This window comes from Parasteatoda tepidariorum, chromosome 3 (genome assembly GCF_043381705.1).
Source record: "Parasteatoda tepidariorum isolate YZ-2023 chromosome 3, CAS_Ptep_4.0, whole genome shotgun sequence".
Taxonomy (NCBI): domain Eukaryota; kingdom Metazoa; phylum Arthropoda; class Arachnida; order Araneae; family Theridiidae; genus Parasteatoda; species Parasteatoda tepidariorum.
In genome coordinates, this window is record NC_092206.1 from 94,179,759 (window position 1) to 94,207,540 (window position 27,782).

The 27,782-nt window shown below is 31.3% G+C and overlaps 1 protein-coding gene across 2 annotated transcripts in view; it reads left to right on the plus strand.

The window, feature by feature from the left end:
* The window catches only part of LOC107451732 (serine/threonine-protein kinase BRSK2-like), an 86,186-nt gene that overhangs the window by 21,729 nt on the left and 36,675 nt on the right, over positions 1-27,782 (plus strand). For both annotated transcript variants that reach the window (XM_071179018.1, XM_071179019.1), the window contains exons 2-3: positions 24,295-24,389; positions 26,346-26,431. In XM_071179018.1, the coding sequence (XP_071035119.1) occupies positions 24,295-24,389; positions 26,346-26,431 (181 nt within the window). The remainder of the gene's footprint in view (positions 1-24,294; positions 24,390-26,345; positions 26,432-27,782) is intronic.

The window sequence follows — 27,782 nt, forward strand, 5'->3', positions numbered from 1 at the left end:
TAAAATGTCAAAAAAAAAGAAAGGAAAAAAAAGCGAGCTTACGTTCTTTTTTCGAAAATTAACTTTTTTAAAAATTGTTTGCTGAAAAGGTTTTTTTTTCTTAAAATACTACTCAAAATAAAACTTAATTAATATTTTTAAAATACACTTAGTAAACTCTAAAACAGAAATTACACGTCTATCCAAATTTAAACGCCAAGTTTCAGCTTCTTTTTTTCTCTCCCATTTTTTTTTACATAAAAAAAAATATGAAATTTTAGTTTTTTGTATATTAAAATATATTTTTGTGTATTAAAAAAATTATAACGCGCCGCTTAAACTAAAAGCATTCTAAAACTGGTTACCTTTTAGCATAATCAATAATAATATTAAAAATTATGGATGCAATTCTTTTGAAACTTTAATTTTATTTTGCTTTATTTTAGGTAATTGATTGGCTCTGTAACATTATATAAATATTTTCAATATACTTTTTGAACAATATTCTAAAGCCATAGTTTTCTATTAGAGTCTAATTTAAACATATTTCTAAGTAGAAAATATAAACTCGTATTTTCTGTTCATTTTAAAATTCGGGGAAAAATCGCAAGACGACAAAAATTTTGAAGCAGTCTGAAACACCTTGCTTCTAAATAAAACTAATCCTAATAAATAAAATCATTGAAGCTACTTTTTTCAAAAATTAACTTTATTTTGCTTTATTGTTTCTTTAAATGATACACCGCAGATTTGATTGCCAGAGAATTAAAACCCAAACAACATATTTTACTTTCAAAAAATCATTTTTATTTCTTTTTAAAACTCTTTGACAGGCTAGAAAATTCACTTAAAATAATTCTCTTTGGAGTCAAAATCCATTTACCATTTTTCCGCCCCAAAAAGATGTAACCGTGGCCGAGGTTGAAATTACTTTCCTTTCTCAATATCGTGATCACAGCATACCATAGGGGAAAGGAGAGTGGGGTACATTAAGAACGGTGTGTTTATTTCATTCAATTTTTTCCTCTTTTTCGTTTATTGGGTTGAAACATAATAGAAGCGTTTTTCTTTCATAATTTAATATCGCTAGAGTTAAACTAAACAAACGGATTTATGTTTATGTCTTTGTTTCGTAAGATAAGTGCGTTAATGAAATGACAAGACAGAAAAAGTGAAATGAAAAAGTAAAACAAAATGCAAGAAGTGAAAGGTGTTCTTTAGGAGTATTTTTTCTCTTTTAATAAAACATTCCTTTTCAAAAGTGCTTTCTAATATTTTTTTTTCTTTCGAGGATCAATATTTCTTAGGTAATATGTTAGAAAATTAGAGTAGAATGTTGAATGCGAACCGAATTGAAAATAAAAAAAAACGAACATATTGAATTACTCGTGATCATTATTTAATTTTAAATGATAAAATAAAATATTTGAAAGAAATCCGTCGAGAAATCAAATTTTAAATATGTGACGTGAAAAAAAATGAAAGTGCAAATAAAAGTGCTGAAATGGATATACCATAGTTTCGGTTCTATAAGCAAAGCACTTAAGAAAAAAAGTGTCTAAACACTAAATATCAGTTGAAAAGAAGAGAGATTAACACGTGCAAAGTGGTTTAACAAATTAGGACAGAGAAGAGTATTTGACCGATTTTGTCCAAATATTGTTTTAAATTTTGTGATTTAAATTAATGTAAAAACTAATGAACTGGGTTCGAATCTGGCTGGTCGATCTAAATTTCACATCCGGCTCACACCGAACAAAGTGCCGACAAAAAATATCCTCATTGGTAGACTAATCATAGGTTAGAGTCCCCTTACCATGGGGCTAACTATGGCTGGTTTTCGTGCTTTGCTTCTCCATGTAACGCTAATGCGGGTTAGCTTTATCAAAAGTCCTCCACGGAGGCTAGTTTTTCGCAATACTTGATCCAGAAGTTCCCTTGTCTTTTGGATTGGGTTCAAAATTACAAGGCTACGGAGTTGAACATTGGTAATCGAAAAACTCAAAATTGGGTTCAACGAGGGTTATAAAATAAAATAAAATGTTTACATACGAAAGTTGCAATGCTTTGCATCCTGTTTTTGTTTTAACTTTTACTATGTGAATTGAAATTAAAAGATATAACTTTACACAGAACCAAATTTACGCTGTCATTCATTTTATAAAAATTTAAGTAGAATATTTTAAGTCATCTTTTTGTTTTTCTTCTGTTATCAAAACTCTTGACCTCTGAAACTGTTCGAAGAGATTATTTTTTCTATAGCGCAAATGAATATTGTGACAACTTATATAATAGCTTCCTTTGCAATTAATTTATGACATTTGAACGCTTTTTAGCTTATGTTTGATAGAACTTTTTGAAAAAGTACATGAATTCTGGAAACAAAATTATTTAGCTCAGTTGAAAGGTCAATTAAAATGATATTCAAATGAATTTTATGTATCATATTTATAACAATTTCCTAATTATGAAATATTCTCTAACGAACTTTCTTGTCATCATCAGATATATATGTGTATAAAAGATATTCATATCTAGACTGAGAAAGCATATAGCCAAAACTACCAGAATATGGTAAAACTTTCCTTGTTTCTGGTTCTATGAGAACACCAAAAAGGTCGCTAATTTTGACCGAAGCGCTTTTGTAATGTTTTTGGTTAAATTAACAATTAATTACGGTTTTACAATATATGATAAAATTTACTTGAACTTTTACTAAACTTTTACTTTACTTAAACTTAGACCCATTTATTTTGTTAAATTTACTTTTAATTTTTGTATTTTTCGCAAAATGCGTTGTAATACGAACTATAATTTTGAAAACCAGAATAAATATGAACGGAAAAATTACCAAATGAATGATTTAAATGCCGTATATTTTAATTTCATTAGATAGAATTAAGGTTGTTTTTTTTTACCAGAAATTTAATTACCATGCACTACGGTAATTATTTTTACCAGAATTTTTTTTTTCCCGTCTAGCTCTTCTCTCATAATGGTTTATCCCAATTTCAATATATTGAACAAACATATTTTTATTATTCAACTATTATGTCGTAATATAAGAGATAATTTTAAATTAAATACCTTTATTTCCAATCATGCATGGAAAAAAATGGAAAAATATCATTTGAAATTAATATTTATTTAGTAATAGCTTTGTCGTTTTCCGGGGATCTGGTACAAATTTTGATAGGATATGAATGAGATTGTCGGCACCGAGTACTCAAAATAGTTTGAAGTCCAACAGTTTGGCGACGGATTCTTCACCTCTTCTTCTAATATCAAATATAGGGAGATAAAGTATTATAATATTTCTATTGTGCTGCTCCGAAAATATTAATTTCCTTATTGGGAGCCGTAATGGCATTACCGTTGAAAATTAATAGTCGCAAACACAAAAAATTGGGTCGGCTGTTCAACGACGTTTTAAAAAAATATTCAAAAAAATTTCTTTATTGGAGCAGCGGGGGATCAGGAGATAGAGCGTGAACCGGGTTCGAATCCCAGCGGTAGCTAGTTGATACTCGCACCCGGCTCGCACCGACCACAGAGCTGACGTAACATATTTTCAGCGGCAGACGGATCATGGATTAGACTCCCCTTGCAAATCTGGCTAACCATGGGAGGTTTTCGTGGTTTTCCTCCCCATGTAATGCAAACGGGGATTAGATATGATAAATTAATCATCTACGAAGGCAAATTTCTCCCAATATTTGATCCAGGAGTTCCCTCGTCTTCTGGATGGGTTTCAAAATTACAAGGCTGCGGATTTGAACGTTAGTAGTCGTGAACCCAAAAAATTAGCTCGGCTGTTCAGTGACGGGTATTAAATAAAATAAAATTTCTTTATTATCCAGAGATGAAATATTATCAACAGCAATTAACAGACTGAAACTACTGTCATTTCCGCTTGGAAGTGCTTAACTACTTCGAAACTTCTCTAACAATTGCGTGATTGAACTCCAAAAACAATCACTTTGCTAGATAAAGTCACAGTGGGGAAACTGACGCCTAACACGCAATTGCTCTCACAAAGTGGTATTGAATCATTACATAGACGTCTACTTAAAATGTTAATTTCCTAACAAGTCAATCAAACGATTAAAACGCCACCTGGAGGAATAAAGTTTAAGTAATTAGATTGAAAGGGATTGCATGAAAGCTACTCTCCTATTTACACGTAAGATCTCTATTGTTATAAATTTCAGAAATTCTCTTCAGATAAAAATGCGTAATTGAGGAAATTATTTTAACATGAATGCAAAAATCATTTGTATGAAAAAGAGGAAATTTCTACATCTGGTGTTGTCCGCATTAGAAATTTTTTCCTACATAAGATTTATATTTTCGATATTTATTAGTTTTCGAAATTTTCTATTAATTTCGAAAGTTTTGATCAATTTTGAAGGATAATTATCATTGGTAGAAATTCTATTTTTATAAAAATACATAATTGAAGAAAATATTTTAACATGAATATAAAAGTTATTTGTTTGAAAAGAGAAAATTTCTACATCTGGTGTTGTCCGCTCTCCGCATAAGAAAAATTTCTACTTAAGATTTTTATTTGCGATATTTCTTAGTTTTCATATAAATTGAAAGACTTGACAGCAATTAGTTTAAAATGTAACTTCATATACGTCTATANACAGCAAGATCAATAAACTTACAAAGTACCTTGCTTGAGCCACGATGGCTCAGGGGATAAAGCATTTGCCTTAAAATGAGATAAACCGGGTTCGATCCCGGCGATGGCTGGTCGATACGAATTCCGTATCCGGCTTGCACCGACCACATTGCTGACGGGAAATATCCTCAGTGGTTGGCGGATCATAGGTTAGAGTGCCCCAGCTGTCCGGCTAACCGAGGGAGGTTCTCGTGGTCTTCCTCTCCATGTAACGCAAATGCTGGTTAGTTTCATCAGAAAGTCCTCCACGAAAGCAAATTTCTCCCAATACTTGATAAATTGTTCATGACGTGCCGTTGTGGCTCAGGGGACAGAGCGTTTGCCTTCCTATGAACCGGGTTCAAATCCCAGCAATATCTGGTCGATACGAATTCCGCACCCGGCTCGCGCCGTCCACAGTGCTGACATAAAAATATCCTCAGTAGTAGACGGATTATGGGTTAGAGTCCCCTTTTCCTCAGGTTAACCGTGGGGGAGTTATCGTGGTTTTCCTCTCCATGTATCGCAAATGAGGTTTTGTTCCATCATCAATATTTGACTCAATATTTGATCCAGATGTTTCCTTATCTTCTGTATTGGGTTTAAAATTTCAAGGCCACGGAGTTGAACATTAGTAGTCGTAAACCCAAAAATTGGGCCGGCTGTTCAACGACGGTTATAAAATTACAAAACAAAATATCTCAGTACTTTGTATTTCGAAAAAAATGTACTTCGTACTATTAAAAAGTTCGTACTTTTTTGTGAAAAAAAATATCAAGTATTTGTTTGCATAATTAAGAGGTTGCAAGACTTTTGAAATTTAATATAAATGTCAAGAATTTTTTCTTAAGTTTCAAGTCATGTGGAGTTAAACTTGAGGGGAGAGGAAGTTTGGAATCTTCCTTTTTATCTCCTCAACGATCCTGGAGCGAAAATAGAATAAAATAGTTTCTTCGATATTCTATTTACGAAGTCGGTACACACCATTTTTCAAAAAACTAATGCACCGAGCTCATTGAATTTTGCACACGTCTAAGAAGAATTGACAACAAAAAAAATTTTTCTTTGAACACAACTTTATTTACAAGGCAATACATAGACTGCATTTTACCGAAAATTATACTTCTTATGACTACTCTACAAAAAATTCAAATTTAATTTTGGAAAAAAGTCTTTTTTTTTAGAGCTATATTAAACCACTAATGAAAAATATTGTGATTTCTTTGTTTGATTTCATATAAATAAGCTGTCATGACATATATTTAACACCATAAGACTCCTCTTATAAGATTGCTTTGGAATCTTGCACTATTCATATGAATGTCTATTCCCTTTATAACGACATGACTTCCTCATCATCTTTCCCTAGTACGTGGAAATACATTTTGCATCGATTTACTTTCATCGGCCACTGCAGTTTTTCTACTTTTCTGTTTCTCTCTAGATTACCGAATTTTTTCTACTTTTGTTTTTCACCATTACTTTAACTTTTTTCGTTAGCAAATTTTTGTTTTCGGTTTCAAAATCTCTTTTGCTTTACTCATTCACTCCTATGGTCTCCTATTTTTGTGGGCTCTAAACGTTTCCATTTTAATAGCCATCTTCATATTTTTTGAAGTTAATGATGTTTCTGTATCATAGCGTATACTGCTAAAATCCCTTTTTTTAAAAGAGTTTCTGAAAACTAATGTGAAACTTGCGAAGACTTCTAAAAACCTCTGAATTGTGCCAAAATGAGCCTTAATTGAGTATTTTCATAATCCAATTTTGAAGACGATTTCTTAATTGATTCATTTTTTAAAAAAAGGAATTTAAAAGTAGTCCATTTTTCAAAGAAGATACAAACGTCTTTTAGCATCAGTGATTATCTACTATGAACGAACTTCGTCCGTATCGCTTTCGATCTAATTGACGGGTAGAGAGACATTACCCTGTATCACTTGAAAACCAATACACCAATGTCATTGAAATTTCCCTTACTTCTTATAAGTAAAATTTAACAGATATTGAATCAACAATAGCAGGTGGAATTTTCTTTATAATGAGCTTGTCTCTATTAGCAAAGTGTCATAATAAATGTAAACATAGCAATAAAAATATATGGTGTTGCGTTCTCTCTCGCACACACTAAACTTCAATTAGCATTAAAACGCAAACAAGTTAGAATAAACAAATTGTCAAATTGAGAAATCTTGCAAAGTGCGAGAAATAAAAAGAAGTTATTGATCACACTGAATGTTGATTTCAATTGTAAACTTTCAGGAATTCTATTCTAAAGATTCCTGAAATAGCGGAATTTTTTTTATAAGGAGGAAGATTACTTAGCCTATGGTTACTCACACTTATATAATCTGTAAACATGTAAGGTTAAAATTTTAAGAAGAAAATACGGTGAAATGTTCTTTATTTGTCACTTTGTGGAAATAATACCAAATTAATTAAAAATGATTTTCATTTTTCTCTTTTTCAATATTATTCATTTTTCTCTTTTTCAATATTATTCATTAATATTATTCATTTAAATAGTAAAATGTATTTATTTAAAAAAAAAATTTCCGCTGTAGTGGAAGGTTAGTAATTTAGTCGTAATAAACGTATAATATTTGTATCTGAATTTTCATGGTGACTTGTTAACTTAATCACGAGTTACATTCCCCTTTGATTTCATACAAAAATATTATGAAATTTTTCACCATCGAATAAGGTTAAATTTTTTTAAAGAGTCTCCAAATCCCATCATTAACGGCTAAGAATTTCCAGAGGAAACAGTTATAAAATGTTGAAATTTTATATGGTTTAAATATGAATCAAGTAATTCGCTCAAAAAAAAGAAAAACAAATGAATTAAAAAAGAAAAACAAATGAAGGAAATGTGTTTTTTTCCCCACTGTTTACTGACATTTGTGAAACATTAGTTTTCTTCTGGTGAGTAAATTATCAATTTAAATTAAATGAATAATTAAATATCGCTTAACCGATACAGTGTTATGAACAAAGTATGTCTCATCACCCTAGACTTAGATGGCTCGACTGCCTCGAAAGGGATTTAAATATTCTAAAAGTCACAAATTGAATGTCTCTGGCCAAGTGTAGAAGAGCCTGGAGTTCAACTCTGCGGAAGGCAAGGGCCCATCTTGGGCTGTCAGGGCAATGAAGAAGAAGAAGATGTCTCATCACATAATTTTGTTCAAAAGCACCCAGACTGAAGATCTCTTTATCCCTAAATTAGATCTGAAACTTTACAAACGAAATGTGACAGGTTGTACAGTTCAGGGCAAAATCACCAAAACTTCAAATCTCTTTACCTTTAAACTAGACAGAAGGCGTTACTAATGGAGTAAGTCCGGTGACGTAAACCAGTTCAAAAGCACAATGACTTGAGGTCTATTTACCTGTAAACTAGACCGAAAGAGTTATGAATTGAGTATGAGCACATAATCTAGTAAAAAAGCTCCACGACGGAAGGTCTCTTTATCCGTAAACTAGACCGTAAACGTTACTAACAAAATGTAACAAGTCACATAATTCAAGGCAAAAGTACCAAAATTTTAGATCTCTTTACCGTAAAAATAAATAGAAAGGTTTACTAATGGAGTATGTCCGATCCATAAACCAGTTCAAAACTGCGACTTGAGATCTATTTGCCTGTAAACTAAACCGAAAGCTTTACGACTGAGTATGCATGAGCACTCTCTGTGAGATCTCTTTACAAATACAGGTAAATAGATCTCACTTAGTGACACTTTTGCTGTACATTGCTTTTAATGATATGAGCACTTAATCTAGTGCAAAAATGTTACAGTGAGCACAGATTATGAGGGCATATTCTAGTGCAAAAGTTTCACGAAGTGAGGTCTCTTTATCTGTAAACTAAACCGATGGTGTTACTAATGAGGTCTGTCTAGTCACATAATTTAGTACAAAAGCGCTACGACTGGAGATCTCTTAAGACGTAAACTAGACCGAGAGTGTCACGAACGAACACTGTCTAGTCATAATATGAATGCGAAAATAGCAGGTGCTCAAGAGCGTTAATATCTCCTTATAAGAAAAGGGATCATGTTCAAAAATTTTCTGTCACCTTTAAATATGATTTAATATAAATTTAAAATACTGTTATTATTTAAATTTTTATTTATGCTGTTGTAACATTGAGAAGGAACATCTTTAAAGTAGTAGTCATCTGCTCACGAATGATTCTTCTGAAAGCTTCACTCTTCGTGCCCAGCATAGATTACCGTTTTAAAATATAGCTGCTACCCAAACTTAAGCACATCTTAACAAGTGTTGGAAGAGTTTGACTTCCACGCGTCACGTGACGAAGTTAGCGTCGAATGTCATAAATTCTTCAGGAGTTTTAATAGGTTGTCCCGTTTCATTTCTATCTTCCCTCTTTCTGTTAGCGGGAAAGGAAAAACTGCAACCGTAATCGATGAGAAGGAAATTATCGATCTCGACCAATCCTCCCTCTATCGAACTGTGGGCACGGAAAAGTTACTCCTATACTTCTCTGACATAATTTTGTTTGTTTTTTCTAATTACTTTCTTTATGGTTTCTTTAATGTCTCACTTTTTTAGAACGATAAAAAATATGCTACAAAATTTTGATTCTTACTTTTTTTTTTTTGGAAAATGATTTTTAATGCAAAGCACATACACTTTAACATTGAATAACCATTCTTTTCTCTTCATATTTGCATATTTTTGATTGAAATTAAAATTCACATTTCTTTAAGTATGAAAATCCTCTTTAATATATATTATAACACCATTATTCATTTTTGATGATTTGATTTGCCGTCGAAGAAAGATCAATCCAATGAAAAGTTTTTAATCATGCTTCTGTCTCAAAGTTTTTTCTTATTTACTTAAAACAAAATGGAAAGTGTTATTTTTTTCTTCAAATGCGTTTTTGCTGCAATAAGTACCCTATGTAGGAAAAGTTGCTTTTACAGATTTCAAATAGTAGTCCTAATTACTAGTCGAAGTTCGTTAAAATATCGTTTTGTTAACGCTGAATACTCGAAATCAGTATAATCTTTAGTTTATACTGAATTACAATTGCATTTTTTCTAGAATGTTAAACATAATATCATATTTTAGGATTTACTTAATGTAAACAAAGACTCATTTCATCAAAAGTTATATATGTTAAACATAGAAACAAATGTTTACTTTACATAAAAATATTTTCGAAATGAGATTTTATCAATTTTGTAATGCTAAAATGATTTCATGTAAATGCATTAAGTAGACGAATATATTATTTTTAAGTACATATATGCCAAGTAATTTATTCAGAGTATTCTATAATCGCTGCCCTTGAGACACATTTTTAGAAGCCATGTCAAAAATGAAGTTAAAAATAATATGCCTATTTTTATTAAATTATGATTTCAATGCTTTGTATTTCTAGTTTCATTTTTTCACTCTTTCAAAAAGCAGTTAAACATAAAGGTGTTAATAATTATAATTTTTCACCTCCTCTCAGTTTTCTGTAATTAGGCAGGGTTTTTTTTTATATCGTTTTATTCATTAACGATTTGTCAGGTTTTGATTAAGTATTTCTACGTTTTTCTAAGACACATATTAATATACGACCCCTAACACATTGTATTAATATTTTACAATGAGCTTTAAAGGGTTTTGACTAAAAAAACTGAATAAATGCTACCAAATAGAACACAAAGCAATGACTGAGTTTTTTTTCCCACGAGTTGCTAACATTTCCTTACTATAAAATTATTGCTGAGCACTGACATTCAAATATTGTCATTTTTCAAAATATTTCTCCAAAATTAAATCGAATCAAAGTCAAACTTAATTTATTGGTGTTAGTACATAATGCAACTTCCATCTAAGAAACTTCTGTAAATTTGAAGAATTCGCAGTTAATTTATACGACCAGCTAATTGTCTTTATTGGTAATGAACTTCAGCAAAATTAATTGAGTTAACCACTAATTTATATGGGTTTTATTTTAAAGCAATGTATACAATGTATATACTTCTTTTAACTGTTAAAGCATCAGGCAGTGGTAAAAATGGTTCCCGAGTCTATTCTTTACCGTCTCCGAAGTGGTTCTAATCTCTCCCTCCCTCTACAGACGAAAAAACACGCAACTCTCGGATTCCTGAATAAATTCACCCCAACACAATTTCGCCTCATTCCACTGATTCACTTTACTTCTACAAGCACATCACTCGAGTCTCATACAACACCAAGGCCTACACTAAGGAAATCATTTACGAGCATAACGTTGATTTACAGTCAGTGACCATTTATTTTACGAAACAGAACTTAAGGAGAGACCTGCATTTCTATGGTCACGATAGCTTAACGGGTATACATTTATTTTTACGGTCAGTAACTGGAACACTTTTTGCTGGTCACTGGCTGTAATCTAAAGCAAATTTATTTATACCCAAGATACAATAGCACGGTAATGACGACAAGTCAAAATGTCAACTATTCTAATTTCGGTAACAAGTCATTTTTGGGATTCTTATAACTCAGAATTACATAATAAATGAATAAGACAAAGTTAAAATTTATTTATTAGTCATTGGGCATGATAAAGCAAGGAAATGAATGCTATAAATAATTTCATAAACAAGAAAAAAGTATTTATGGGCATATAATTTATCATACTTAATTATAAATTAGCTTGAAAAGAAAATAGTAATATTGAAATATTACTGTTGAGAAAAACGGTATTAAAACACCAAACCCGTTTGAAAGACAGAGGAACTTGAAAGTGTTTTCAATACTCACCCTTGACCTCGTTTTCAGCGGTAATGAAACAGGTTTTGGTGTATCTTCGCCTTCTAATGAGATATCATTTTATTTGCCATCTAATACAAGATATATTTATCTTATATATTCTTATATTAAATATTTACCTTGGAAATGATTCATCAACTGTTTAAAATGTTCTCTTAAATACAAGCAACCTTGATAGTGTATGTTGTTGTTTTTTTACATTACTTTTGACAAGATTCGTGAAAATACGTGTTAAACAGGGTGTCTAATTATCTTGTTTTATAACCGTCATTGAACTGCCGACCCAATTTTGAGTTTTCATCTGCCAATGTTCAACACCATAGAATTGTAATTTTGAACTCAATCCAGTACGCCTGGATTTAGTATTAGGAGAAATTTGTCTTCGTGGAGTTCTTTTGATGGAACTAACCCACATTTTTGTTACTTTTAGAGGAGAACCATGAAAACTTCCCCCATGTTTAGCCTGATGGAAAGGTCTGACCCATGATCCGTCGATCACTGAGAATATTTTACGTCAGCACTGTGTCAGTGAGAGCCTGGTGTGAAATTCGTATGAACCAGCCGTTGCTGGTATTTGAACCCTGGTCACCTCATTGGGAAGTGAGCGCTCTATACTCTGAGTTACCACGTCTGTCTACTTATTTTTATTTTATAACCATCGTTGAATAGCCGACCCAAGTTTTGGGTTTGCGACTACTTATGTTCTACTCTATAGCCTGTTAACTTTGAACCCAATCCAGAAGATGAGGGAACTCCTGATTCAAGTATTGGGAGAAATCAAGTATTGGAGGAAAACCATATAAACCTCCCCTGGTTAGCCATGGACTCCATGACCCGTCTACCACTGAGGATATTTTTCGTTAGCACTGTGGTCGGTGCGAGCAGGGTGCAGATTTTGCATCGACCAGCCATTGCTGGGATTCAAATCCGGTTATCCTCATTGTTAGGCGAATGCTCTATCCCCTGATACGCCCCGGCTCTGTGTTCTTATTAATGAAAAATAAAACATACGGAAAATTATCCTTGACATTGTTATAGACATCACGCATAGATTGAATAACAGGTAAATAAATAGATTAAATAACAGGGCACTCACCCATTTGATTTTTTACCATATATTACTTTTTCAACCATATATTATTTTTAATTCATGCGTAAATATTGTCATCGTTAAAATCGTAAATCGATAGAGATCAAAGCTATACTACGACACCAAAATTTCCCTGCTTTTGTCGTTGAAAAGTTAGAAAGTGAATTCCTCTTTTTTTTTTCCTTTTTGCATTTGTCCTCTAGAAATGGAAGAAAATGCATCATAAAGCGAAATTCTTTTGAAAAGAGAAGTAGAAGAAAAAAACAGGAACGAGTTCGTTTTCTTGCGAGGATTTTCCTCTCTTTCCGAAAAAAATGAAAAGAAAAGCGATTTCATTTACGAACAGAGATTTGAAGGATAAGATATGAAGTTCTTTACGAAATGACAAAAACAGTACTTTTTGTTTTTTGAGAATCATTATATGAATGGAATTGAATTACCTCTGCATTCAATTTGTCCTTTTTTGCAGCAGTTGAATGTTTTCCAGCTGTTGCTTCGCAATATTTTGCTTAACCACTTATGAATCGACTTGATAAGTATTGAAATAAGTATTGAAATTGTTTGATTGACACATGGTTCTAGCTATTATTTTTTGATTAACAACGTGGCTAAAACTTGTTGTTTTAGTGACATGACTAAAGTGGATTGTTTGATAAATACGTAACTAAAATTGATTGTCCGATTGACGCATAGTCGAAATTAATTGTTTGGTTAAAACATGACTAAACCTTGTAGTTTAATTGACACGTGACTAAAACAGTTTCTTCATTGACACGTGATTAAAATTGATTGTTTGATAAAAATAGCTGAAATTAATTGTTTAAATAAAGCATGGCCAAAATTAATCTTTTGAATGACAAATAACTAAATTTAATTGCTAAATTTACGCATACCTAAAGTTATTAGAACTTTTCGACAAGGTGGATAGAGCCGCCAAGTCAAATTCACCAAGCGCAAGTAGATTCTATTTTTATTTTTTTAGAGAATAAAAGCAAATAAATGGCATAGCTGAATTTACTTACTCCGACGAAAAGAAAAAGTACCAAATTATTTGTTTACAAATGGTGAAATGAAGTCTTTAATTGATACTTTGATTGATTTAATCGGGCATTTGATACTAATCGCATGGTTGCTTCGAATCACGTGGTTATGCATGGCGTGTAAATGCAACTGATTTAAGACTTGGGCTTATAGCCAATCTGAATCAATTTTATCAGATTTGTATGGATACCGGCAAGCGACGTCACGTGTGTGTGATAAACCTAATCCGCGTTACGCCGCTTGCAGGTATCCAATTCTTCAACTGATTTACGTTTAAAGGTCATAAATTGATTAAGAAATTATTTATTTTTTATTTAATTGGATTTATTTTTTAATTGGATTCACATTTTTAAATGTCTTTTATTAACATCGATTCCTGACTAAAAATCACTGATTGATTATCGCATGACTAAAAAATATTGTTTGATTAAGATACGGTGAAGGGCCACAATTGACATTAGCCCCAGATTATCATATTATTTTTTTCTTAACAAATGGCTAAAACTAATTTGACTTATGGCTAAAAAATTTTATTGACATATTATTGTTTGATAAACAAATGGCTGGATTTTTTTATTGGCATGCAATAAAAAATAGTGCTTGAGTGAAAATAACTAAAAAACATTGTTATTAAAAATATGTAATCAAGAATATAATTTTTCCACCTTCATAAAATTCAATGGATCATTCTTTTGCTGTCAAATGTTCTTATTGGGAACGACAAAACACGTGATCTTCAGTCATATGTTTCTAAATAAACAGAAAAAAAAAGTTGCATTGAATAAACATTGACAGAACATAACAGTAGTAACTAATCAAAAAGTATACAATACGATTTTCCCTTCAAATTTAGTAATTGGATTGTTTTTAGTATTCTATTTTTCTAAAACAATTTCCAGAAATACAGTTAATGTTGCAGTTAGTGTGTGCGCTGTTAATAATTGCGCCATTTTTTGCAAATTGTTATGTTTATTTCTATTTTCAATGCCTAAAAATGTTTTAAAAATTTTTCTAGCTAAGCAAAAGGTTAAAGTGTGCTTGCATATCATGATTTTTAATAGAATCTTAGACGAAAACTCAAATTCTAAAATAAAATTAAGAGTTATAAAAAAAAATTCTCAGTAGCTTTTGTTTTATTAATCAGATTTTCACGTGTGAAGATGTGATTTTAATGTATCAAGAATTATACTTAAAGCATACTAATTAGCAAGTGAAAATGATATTTCAAATTAAGAAATCAGTAATGAAAATGTGATTTCTCTGAACAAAAAAAAATTTTTTTGACTGACCTGGCATTATGAACTTAAAAATATAGGAGAAGATAGCATTCTTCTGGGAAATGGATTTATAATAGTTATAGACTTTTAATCTTTTCAAGTTCATTTCCTATTTTATTCATTTCCTATTTTACACACCTTTCCTATTTCAAGTTCATTTCTTTTCAAGTTCATTTCCTATTTTACACACTTGTATTTCACCATCAGGAAAAAATCAAATTTTTTACACAAAATTTTAAAACTCGTTTAGCGAAACATAATTTTCTGCAAAAATATATTTTTCAAAAATTTTTTGTAAGTTTTAATTGTTGAATTTATCAACGTTAAAGAACTTTTTTAATAAACTTTTTAATCAATTTTAAACAATGTAAACTTTAAATGCAAAGCCAAAATTTTAACAAAATTGAATGAATAATTTCTTAGTAAAAAATTTTTTAAAAAAGTTGCATTCCTAATTATTGATTGCTAGAGAACTTTGAGACCGATTCATCCAAATGTTTGATGCCAAAAACTACATAATTTAAAACTATGTTAAAACCTGCATTCCTTATAATTTAAAATATTTTCTTACCGTCAGGCACATCGTACATAAATTTTTTCACACTATTCTTTTAAAAACTGTGTTATTTAAAACTATGTTAAAATTCTTCTACGTTATAATTTAAAATGTTTTCTTACCATCAGGCCCATTGTATATATATTTTTTACACTATTCGTAAAAAACTACATTAATCAAAATTATGTTAAAAATTGTCTACCTTATAATTTAAAATATCTTCTAACGATCAGGCTCATCGTACATATATTTTTTCACACTATTCTTTAGTACGTATTAACTGAAATTTATAAATTTAATTGTGATTCACTATTGGCAGAATAAAAATTTAAGATAAAAAGTCTAATTTTGTATTTAATTTTAAATGACCATTAACTTTTGTGTCAAGAGTCGATCACAGGTATTATTGACCTATTAGTTAATGTGTATGCAGTACAACACAAAGTAAGTATAAAAACTTTGGTTCCCTCTTGGCACGAAAAGTTCTTCCTAGTGTAATCACGTGTGTTTCTCTTAAAATACTTAATTTTGTACCCAAGACATGAAAAAGTAAAAAATAAAAAATATAAAAAAAGACATAAAGACATGTATCTAATTGTTTCATGTAAAAAACATTTCAACAAAATTGCCTAGTATCCGACTCAACCTTATTCTTAATAAAACTAGTTCTTTCTTAAACAATCGTACTGCAACTCAAAGTATATAAGTTAGTTTATTAAACTAACAGTGGAACTTACCAGCAGAAGGAGAAATAAGAAAAAGGGAAATAATGAAATGCGGAAGCAAGTTGATTGAACGTTACCCTAGCAACGTCCTTTAATTCTCCACAGAAACGTCTGAACAATGATTAATGATCTGATTCAGCAAAATAAATAAAATTAATTGTAACAAAAACTGAGAACTATAAATGACAATAATGTCTTCAATTGTAGTTTACAAGGAATGATACGGAATGTAAATACGAGCAAAAAGATGTTTTAAATTACGATTACAATCACAGCCAAAATCAATGACGTTTTTACGAATTATGTAAAAGAAATGACACACTTTAATAACTTTTGATCTAATGATCGAATAAACTGGTACTAACATGCAATCATCGTGATTCAAAGGGTTGACTTTATATATCTATATCTATTTCGCTGACAAAGAAAGTCTTCATTTCAAGAGTGTGAGCTGTCATATGCATGAAAAAGTAAACTTACCTGATTACAAATTTCTGATGAGAAATTCTTTACTCGCGTAGACAAGAAAAAGGTGAAACGAAATTAAGCGATAAGTTGGAAAGAATTCAGAGGTTAAAAGCGAATAGTTCATACCAACACGAAGATTCGTCTATATTATGTTTAAATTGTACTTTAAATTGTACGAATTGACTCAGGACCCAGTTTACCAACTCATTCTCAGTATAATACCAATTCTAAGAGCCTTGTTATTTTTAGAGATATTCAGGATAAAACAATACAAGATAAAACGGTTCTTCTCACAACGTTAACGAATCAATACACTTTTATTGTTAAAATAATAGCAGGACATAGGACTGTTTTTTTCTAAACATCTTTCTCACAGTATAATGTAATTATATAATTTGTTAAGGATGTTATTCTGTAATTTTACTGTTGAAACTTTTTTTGCTTAATTATTTTTTATTTCATTTATTTATTTATTTACTCACATAGAAATATTTTGCTTGATCCAACGTTGGCTTAGTTAACAATAATGAAATCTCTATTATTTACTTTTACTTTTTGCACATTTTGTCATATTTCAGAAATTCAGTTTCAATAATAATACTTTTATTTAATTGCTATTGTTATTCAGTGAAAAGTGAGTATTAGTCATGCTGTTACGCGTTTTAAACATAAACAAAAAAAGGCTTGCTTAAAGTGCAGAAGAAAGTGTTGATAACAGTTATGAAAAACGCAACATTAAAAGAATGCTAGGGAGGATTTATGCTAAATTTTACTACTGATGTTGAAGAACATAAAACTGGTTCCATGACGGAAATATTTAGTTTTTGAGCTGCTCACTTCTGGGGGGAAAAATTATTCTAAGAAGTATACAAGTAAAAAAAACTTAAAGAAAAAAAAGAAAGAAAAGAAAACTAGTGCCAAGTATGATAAAAAATGAAGTTGCCAAACTTAGCAATAATTAATGATTTGCAACAAAATTTACTACGTGAGAACTCAATCGAGACAACAAATTATCGGGATCGTGTCAATGAATATAATGCTGCTCTTGCTTTTGTATCATTTTGGGTAACAAAAAAAGTCCCCTCCTGAAAATGAACCACATTGTTTTGCAATCACAATAAGATTTATCATTTGTTTTCTCCGTTGTATGTAAATGATATTGGATATTGGCTATTTGCTTTCGATCTCATTGAAATTACTGACAGATGCATGAATAACAACAGTGGATATTTACGTTTTGTAATGGAGCAAATGGATATTTTATCAAGTGAATTTATGACAAAAAAATGAAAGATTATAATTGATTTAAATTCGTAAAATTTTAAGCTGAATCTCATTTTTAATGGGCTTAACTTAGTATTTTAAATAACTAAATTAACCACCAAGACGTACTTTCTCTGAATTAACATCTATATATTTTTTTCAAAGTATTTCGACCATGATCCCGCTGGTTAGTAAAATATGCGGGTTAGCCGATATCTGGGTAGTGGTTTGGTCAGAATAATCTATGAAAGTTCGGACACTTTAATTTGATATTTTTTTCGGTATTTAAAAACAGCTCTTAAACTAGTAAGCGAATCAAAAAAAATTTGCATGCAATTATGAAGTCTGTTTTTCCAAAGAAATAATTGTTTTACACGTATTATTTATTATTTTTTGAAAGAACTTGAATTATAAAGTATAAAAATTTTCAAATAATATTAAATTAGGAAATTTAAAATGACATACTACAAAGCTGGATATAAGCGATCAAGTTTCTGAATAATAAAATTTCAAAAAGTCGAATTTTTAAATTCTTGTCGTTAAAGAACTATTCTACTAATTTCTTTCAAATTTTTATTTATTTATTCTTTGTTTACAATTCCCCAGCTTTAAATTATTCAAACGTTTGTCTTAATACTTGAAATTAAAAAGTTTTTAATTGTTAAAAAAGTATTTTCTAGCGTGGGAGTCTACGGATTAAAAATTTTTGTAACATTTTGCAAAAGATTTTGGTTTGATTAAATAATTCCTGAAATATGACAAAATGTGCAAAAAGTGAAAATAAATAGAGATTTCATTATTGTTAACTAAGCCAACAAAATGTTTGTTTTTTTCTTTTCTTTCATATTTTTTAGATGTTTGTAAATATATAAATAAATGAAATAAGAAATAATTAAGAGAAAAGAGTTTCAACAGTAAAATTACAGAATAACATCCTTAACAAATTATATAATTACATCATACCGTGAGAAGGATTTTTAGAAAAAACAGTCCCATGTTTTGCTATTATTTCAACAATAAAAGTGTATTAATTCGTTAACGTTGTGGAAAGAACAGTTTTATCTTGAATTGTTATATCTTGAATATCTCTAAAGATAAAAACGCTCTTCTAGTTGGTATTATACCGAACATGAGTTGGTAAACTAGATCCTGAATCAATTCGTCACGAACAATTTTATTATCGTCATTGAACAGCCGACCCAATTTTTGGGTTTACGACTACTAATGTTCAACTCCGTGGCCTTGAAATTTTAAACCCAATATTGAAGATAAGGGAACATCTGGATCAAATATTGAGTAAAATTTACCTTTGTGGATGATGAAACAAAACCTCATTTGCGTTAAATGGAGAGGAAAACCACGATGACCCCCCACGGTTAGCCTGAGGAAAAGGGGATTCTAACCCATAATCCGGTTACTACTGAGGATATTTTTATGTCAGCACTGTGGACGGAGCTGGCCGGGTGCGGAATTCGTATCGACCAGCTATTGCTGGGATTTGAACCCGGTTCATAGGAAGGCAAACTCTCTGTCCCCTGAGCCACAACGGCACGCCATGAACAATTTATCAAGGGAAAGTTTTCGTGAGCGCAATTCGTCACGGTGTCAAATCTTCGAAAGTACAATTCATTCTGGGCACAATTCATCGCTGGCAAAACTCCTCGCAGCGGTAATTTATAATGGTCACAATTCGTCAGGAGCATAGTTCGTAGCAGGCACAACTCGTTGCAGCGATAATTCGTCGTGGGCAGAATTTCTTGCGTTTTGATATTTAAATTTGAAGGCATAACTCTTGCATTGTCTCAAAAAGGTAACTAAATGTTTAATTAGTGACTGTTCAAATATTACGAAAGCACAGAAGTTATGAGGGTTTCGTGATTTGCCTATTGTTACTTACAAGGTGGCGAAGGTTTATGAGCAGTGTTTGCGTAAGACTCTAAAACCACCTTATTTGAATTTCTTTCCCCAAATAATTATTGCGTCTAGTCATTTGCTCCCAGCATAATAATATCTTGAAAAGATGTGCTATGTGCAAATTTAAAAAAATTAACAACCTTGAATAACTTTTGATCTAATGATTGGTTCTTCACGTTCTAGGTCTCAATCTTAACGGTTCAAGAAGGTGATCTCAAGTATGCAAATTAATAAGTGCAGACGATATTTTAAGCTACGAAATCAGATACAAAAACATACGTTCTAAGCGGACTATGTTTTATTAGATATTGTATAATTTGTCTGGATGAAAATGTTTTTTTTTTTAATGATTCAGATTTTTTTTTTAAGAAACCTGATATTTTTTTCAGTTGTCCGATCTATTTGCAATTGAATGAAGATCTCTTCCTTTAGGATGCTTTCAATGTAGGATCTTTGATATATAGGAGGGAGTTTATTGAGTTGCTGAATGTTTCTATCTGTTTAGCCATTTGATCTGCAAGCTCATTCCCGTCGAAACCTGCGCGGGTTTTAATCTACTTTCTTATTACTGGTGACATTTCTTTATTATTAATGAGCCATTGGTTGACTATTATAATTTCGTTTTTTGTGTAATAATCATTTAATGTCTGTAGTCTGGATCAAGTTTCAGTTCAGATTGTTATGCTGGTTTCTAGTTGGTCTCTTTAATTACCAGGGCCTCCACTTGGCAGATCTTACAGTCTTTGTTCAGCTTGAATCCAATTTCATTTTTAACTTCATCCTTGCTCCCTCTCCACCATCTTGTTTGGAACCATCTGTGTAAATATTTCAAGATGTTCTATTATTCCCTGTTACTCCGTCTGATTCTGTTAGTATTTTGAAGTAGGCTGAGTGTATAGTGTTATGAACAATTTGCGGTTCTATATTTTGTGCATAACTGGTTTTATCTTCTAGTTCCTAAGGAAATTTATCATCTGTGCATCGTTGTAGATGATTATGTCCAGTGGAGATATTACTCGAAGGACTCAGAGAGCTGTGACTGATGCTGTCCGATATGGTATCTTTTGTGGACAGCTAACGATTAGTTAGCTTTTGTGGACAATGAAAGAGTTTTTTCTTCATAAATAGAAGTATTTCATCGAAACCACTGGAAATTATGCTCACCAAGAATAGTACTCGCAACAAGTTGGGACCACAACGAATTGCCGCTGATACAAATTGGACTTAACCGAATTGTCATCAAGACGAAGTGTGCTTGCAACGAATTGTTCCCTCAATGAATTATCTCCCCGACGAATTGTCGCGACACTGGTAAAATGGACTGATAACTTAGTTGCCTAAGAATGAGAAGAAAAAAAGGTTGAAAACAAAATTCGATTTCCTTTCTCAAATTAAAATAGTGTTCTTAGAAATTTAATAACCACCTGTAAAACGTGCCGGAATAACAGCATTAACGTTATTTATTGAACTAAAATAGTTTAATATAAATTCGGAGTTAATAATTTTCGAACATTTAGGGGCGATTATTATATAACAACAACAAAGAAAAGTGTGTATCAAATGTATATATCAAAATCGACAATTAATTAAATAACAGAATTCATAACACTTATTTCAGAAAACACCGAAACATATGTTAGGAATAAGTAACCGTACTACGAATTGAGTAAATTGCGTTCGTTACTGGAAACGATTAGGGGTGAAACCCATCAAATTCTTTTCGGCAAACATATAATCTTTTTTTATACGTATATTTTATATGACCCGGAATCGAACCTAGGCAAAAATGGAATCAGAACAAGAAATGAGGAACACAATCCTCTGGCTGAAATTTTACACTTTTTTGCTCCTCATTAGCTCAAAATTAAACAATTAAAGAAAGAAGGAATTAAACTTATCTTTTATTAGAGTGTAAGAAACTAGTGGTTCATGTTTCAGACATTTTTTATTAACCTTAAATATTTTAAAATTGCATCACGAAATATTGTTTCTTAAATATTATCCTTTACTATAAATCGTCGCGTAACTTAATGCGACCAGGAAAGTTTTAAATAAAAGAAAAGAGATTTGCTTTTTCTATAATATCGGGATTGTTTTTAACTAATTGTATCAAAGATACTTGTGTGAGCAGTGAAAATATTTAAATTCTGATTAAAAACGTTATTGTTTACAGAGATAAGAGAAGGACTATGGTAGACATTCGACTAATTACCATTCCAAAAACTGATTAATTCCCTTTTCATTCATTTACGAACGCGACTTAATCTTGGAATTCCATGTCTATCGCAATTTTCAAATACCCAATGAGGATCATTCCGTTGAAAGTTTGAACTCTTTACAGAAAAGTGTTTGAAAAAAAAGTAAGGCGTCAGTGACGTCAGTTCATGGTTTGTTAATTCTTACGCAAAGAGAAATAAGAAAAAATTGTTCGAGACAATGACGCAAGAGACCTTATTTCCGAAAGAAAAAGCTAATATCGAGACTTTCATAAGACTGAAAGCATTGGGGCCATAAAACAGTCGCCATTTGTCACCGTTGGTGGTTGTGCCCTACGCCATTTTTTTCTTATCCTCGTTCTCAGGTGACTGTGCGGTATAATCATCACATCCTCATTACTTATCCTCTTTCTTTGATTTATTTATTTATTTATCAGACGTATTTTGAGTAACATTTGCCTTACAAAGGAAAGGTTAAGGAAAAAAGTGTTTTTTTTATTTAGGAAATATTCAATACTTTCTATAGAGTTTTTATGATAATGAATTAAAGTTGATTTTACTTATACTCAAGAAAAGATCCAATATAAACTTAATAATTGGTGATGCTAATTAAAAAAAATAGAATTGTTCTTAATGACTCTTGGTCTAAAAATTAGGTTTTCTTATACTAAGTTGCTCAGATTTCGAAAGACATAATTTTGATATACTAATTAATTACTGAGTATTACAAAAAGAATATGAAAACAGATACCATCTCCAAAAGAATATGAAAACAGATACGCTACACAAAAATGGGTATATTTTACCCGCTATTAAACTGACAGGGACATTGCATAAGGGTTGATTCTGAGCATCTAAAAAAGTGCAATCCAATATAACCTCCAGCTTTTAGATAGGGGAATCCAACCTCGGATCAAGTCGCGGTAGGTGAATATCCAACTTTGCTACTTCAACTGGGTGGTAAAGCTACGTTAGCAGAAACTGATTTTTATTGACTGTGATAGCAGAATCTGTAATGCCTGTATTGTAACCTTCATGTTGTTTTTATATGAATAATTAGACAGAGCGGTAAACTTCCTATGGGAATGGAATATTGTTTTAAAAATTTCAGTGATGGGAATTCTGGCAATAGTGCTTGACTGTGAGAAAAACTTCAGTGTAGAAAATTCTGGGCAATAGTCCTTAACTTTAAAAAAACACATCAGTATAAGGAATACCAAATAGGATGATTAATGAGCCTTTTTTAAAAGTCTTTTCTTTTAACTGTTTAAAAAAGGAAGTTGTAAATATTAATGATCGCTGGTTATTATGAATGATAATCAGTGGGGATACGAGTTTCGGTGACACGTTTTTCTTATGCTGTTGATTTTTAAGGTTATTGCCTATTGTCCGGTAGTGTCTACACTTATACTTTTATCCTAAATGTGAAATTCATACAGGTTGGAAAAAAATATTTCTATTTATTACGTATCAGTATAAGGAATACCGGGCATGATGATTAATGAGCCTTTTTTATCACATTTAAAAAAGGGCGTTGTAAATATTAATAATGACTGGTTATTATTAATAAATAATCCATGGAGATATGAGATTGGTTGCCTGGTTTTTCATGCTGTTGTTTTTCAATGTTAATGCCTATTGCCCGGTATTGCCTACGTTTACACTTTTATTCTGAATGTGAAATTCGTACAGGTTGAAAAAAATACTTCTGCTTTTTTGAAAAAATAAAGGTCTATTTTAATATAGAAAAGAATGTGATGCAATGCGATGATTAGAGAATGTGATTCAATGTTTTCGATAGAATTCTGTTATTAGAAAAGACTCCGAATTCTTAAATGGAAAAATTCTATCTGCTATACCTGTGTCGGGGAAAAAAGTGCAGATATGCATTCCCTACCTGCAAACGAAGTGGAGTCATTCACTTCCACAGGCAGGATACTTGGAAGTGAAAGTCTAGTGTCAAATATACCACTCAATTTAGTTACTCATATTTTTACACATACAACTCCCCATAATATTAATTTCAAAAATCCAATAATATGAATATTTTTCTGAACATAAACGCCATTCATGCGAGATTCATTTTGAATCTTTACATTAGAATGCATCTATAGAATGCATCTTTTTTTCTTAAAGAATTTGAATAACAAACTGTTTTTTTCGAGTTTAACCGTTTCCTAATGGGTTTTCATTCTGCTTTTTTCACACGCGTACGGAAACAACTGAAATCACGTGATGAAGTCCATTTGTGAATGCATTTTTTTGTTTTTCTTTCATGTGATAAACACATAAAATGAATGTGTATTTTTGCAGGTCTCGTCAAGCTGGGCGTTCACTGCATCACAGGCAGGAAAGTTGCCATCAAAATAATCAACAGGGAAAAACTAAGTGAATCTGTTTTACAAAAGGTGAGAGTGTTTACTTACCTATTTTTTTTTTAATTATTTATCATTGTCTTTTAAACCTATGATTTATTTACTCTAAAATAAAAAATTCCATTATCTTCATAGTTAGAATAGATTAAAGGTCCGCATTTTTCGAAGGCCAGTTCACGACGCTCATGTTCAGTAAGACAACAAGCAATGAAAGGGGAAACTAATCAAAAACAAGATAATGCTAAGTTATCGACCAAAAAAGGGAGAAGGAAACTGATGGGGGAAGCTAAAGAAACCGCGGTAGCTAGAGGAAGGGTTGTGGCCGAAAGCGGTAAATCAAAGCAAAAGATAATTCTATGCGTAATGCTCAACTCAACTCAGTGGTACGGCAGCCCATAGAGGGTCAAGGCCTACTGTGCTCATCTCAGTTTTCTTGACCTTTGGGCTCTGAGGTGCAAGAGCAAATGTTCTTGTAGAGTGGTCAGCCCAACGCAGAACCTCCAGTGTTCGACTCACAAGTATGCTTGGTACTGGTTCCATGCGTAATGCATGAGGGAGTTCTGGAACAGTGTTTCCCAAAGTGTGGCACACGTACCCCCAGGGGTACGGAAACTGTTTAGCGAGGGTACGCATTCTTATGCGAAATATCTTGCAACAAACGAAAATTTCAAAAAATTTTATTTAAAAACAAAGCTAGCCATGAAAATTTACGATTACGTATTTTTCGATTGGCAATTTTTTGCAGAGTTAACAGTTAATAATTAGTAGTGTCAACAGTCAGTTGTGGTTTTTAACTTTTGTGAAATTTCTTTACAGTAAAAAATTCATCTATTTTTTATTAAAGGTACTTAGCGTTACGAAAAATTTAGAAAGACTACGCAAAAGTCATAAGTTTGGGAAGCATTGTTCTAGAGAATTGACATTGATGTGAAAGAAGCAATATTCAAAAGCATCGAAATAAACAGAGCTTTACTAAAATAAATATAAGTCAACAGGCCCTAACAATGTATTGATGATTTATCAAACTCTTTGTCATGGACATCTGTGTTATGTCCTTTTAATCTAAATTTCAGAGCACCCCTGAAGTTGCATAAGCAAGGAATGCCATCCATTCCCAGCTGGGCCATACCGTCTTCCCATCGGTTTCCCTTGATTCTCCTTCCCTGTTAATGCCTGTTCTGTGCTCCTTCCCTGTTTCTGTTCTCAACATTTAACCGCAGTATTGTCCAAATGAGGAAAACCGTGATCGCACACGCGAAATACAGTCAACTTTTCTTTTTTTCAGCTATAGAAGCTACAAAAATTTCCTAATTTCAAGCATATTTCTTGTTTTACTTTTGTTTCAAATTATTCATTTCTATGACTCAGATGTAATTTTTATTTTTCCAAACCATTTTTATAAATATAGTAATCTACAAAACTATGAACTCATAAAAACATTCTTTGATTATTTTTAGACGCAAAAATTTTAGAAAAAAGAATGCTTTTTGGGAAAATATGCAATTTTAAAACATTGAAAGATTTAGTCAGTAGGGACACTTTCGTAATTTTAAATCTCTGAGCATGGCAAGCTCTTTTATATGTATGGAAATTATTTTATATATCCAGAATTTTTTTTCGTGAAATTCCATTAACTCAAGACCATTTTAAAAAAACTGTTTACGAAGTCTTGAAATATAATTAGATTAAGACCCATTTAAAAGAAATAGTTACTATATTTTCAAAAATGATAATTTTAAGACTTGTTAAAAAAATTATTGTCATATTTTGAATAATGATTAGCTTAAGGCCAAATTAAAAACGGAAGTTTATGTTTTGAAAAATAGATTAAAACCATATTTTAAAAACTTATTAAATTATGATTAATTTTTTAAACAAACACTGAGTACTGCAGAAATATGGATAGAGAAGTTCCCAAATCTTAGCAAACTCACAAACAGTTTGTTACTTATCGGTTGATAAATAAAACAATTTTTTTGTTGCTTACAGGTTGAAAGGGAAATAGCCATAATGAAACTCATAGAACATCCTCATGTCCTTGGCTTGTACGACGTTTATGAAAACAAAAAATATTTGTAAGTATCTGACTTTTTTTCGACATTGGCTTAATAGATATGATTTGCAAACAATAAAGAATTAAAATGATGTTTGTTAATTGCATAACCAATAAATTTTATGCATTTTTGCGAAATAATTTTTCTAATGATAATCCAAAGTTATGTATTATTATATAATTTTTAGATTAATAAAAATGCTTAAAAACAGCTTTGTAATATTACAAACACTTACAGTATAAAAAAATCTGATCATTCATAAAGATTGTCCCAAAATACATTCAAAAAGTACTTTTGTTAAAAAAAATAATTTTTCATTTAAAAAATTTAGAAAGTTTCACTAATTTACAAATTATTTAGCGCACAGTTAGTCAAAATGGAAGTGCACAGTCGAAAAATATTCTTGTTTATTCGTAAGATTTTTTTTTTCTTTAAAAAATTTAGGGTGTCCTTCCAGAATATATATATATATATATATATATATATATATATATATNTGATTCTAATAATATCTTATTTGCGTTTTAAAGGTTTGTTTGATCACAGGAAGATTTAGCAAGAATAATTTTTGTGGTAGGAGAATGAGCAGTACAGTAGAATGAACCCTATACAATTGAGACTGGGTGGCAATACAAGCAGCATTGAAAAAAATACATGTATTCGGGCATCTGGCAACTATTTTAAGCATCTTTTTAAGTATTTTTTAATCTTGATCGTATACCAAGTTTTTAAATACAATATAAATAAAATAATTTAGAATCATTTTTGTTTAATTTCGTTACATATATATATATATATATTAGAAACTAATTAAATTAGAAATTAAAAAACGTGAATAGAAATGATGGATTAATCATGTTCTAAACAAGACTGAAAAATTTAAAGTCTTACAAAGTTTGCTTGGAACTGTCCTGGCAAAAGAAAAAGAGGAAGACCTAAAAATGCTTGATGTTTGACCAAAGGTTTTGCCTTCCAATGAGGTGACCAGGGTTCAAATCCCACCCATGTCTGGTCGATACGAATTCTACACACGGATCACACCGATCACAGTACTGACGTAAAATATCCTCTGCAATAGATGGATCATGGGTTAAAGTCCCTTTGCCGTCAAGCAAATCGTGGGAGGTTTACTGGGTTTCTCTCGCTATGTGACGCTAATGTGGGTTAGTTCCATCAAAAAGTCCTCCACGAAGGTAAATTTCTCCCAATTCTAGATCCAGGAGATCCCTTGTCTTCTGGATTGGGTTCTAAATAACAAGGTCGTATACCCGTAGGTCGTATAAATAGTAGTAGTCGTATACCCGAAAATAGGGTCGGCAGTTCAACGACGGTTATAAAATAAAATAAAATGATCCTCCGTATCAACAATCCA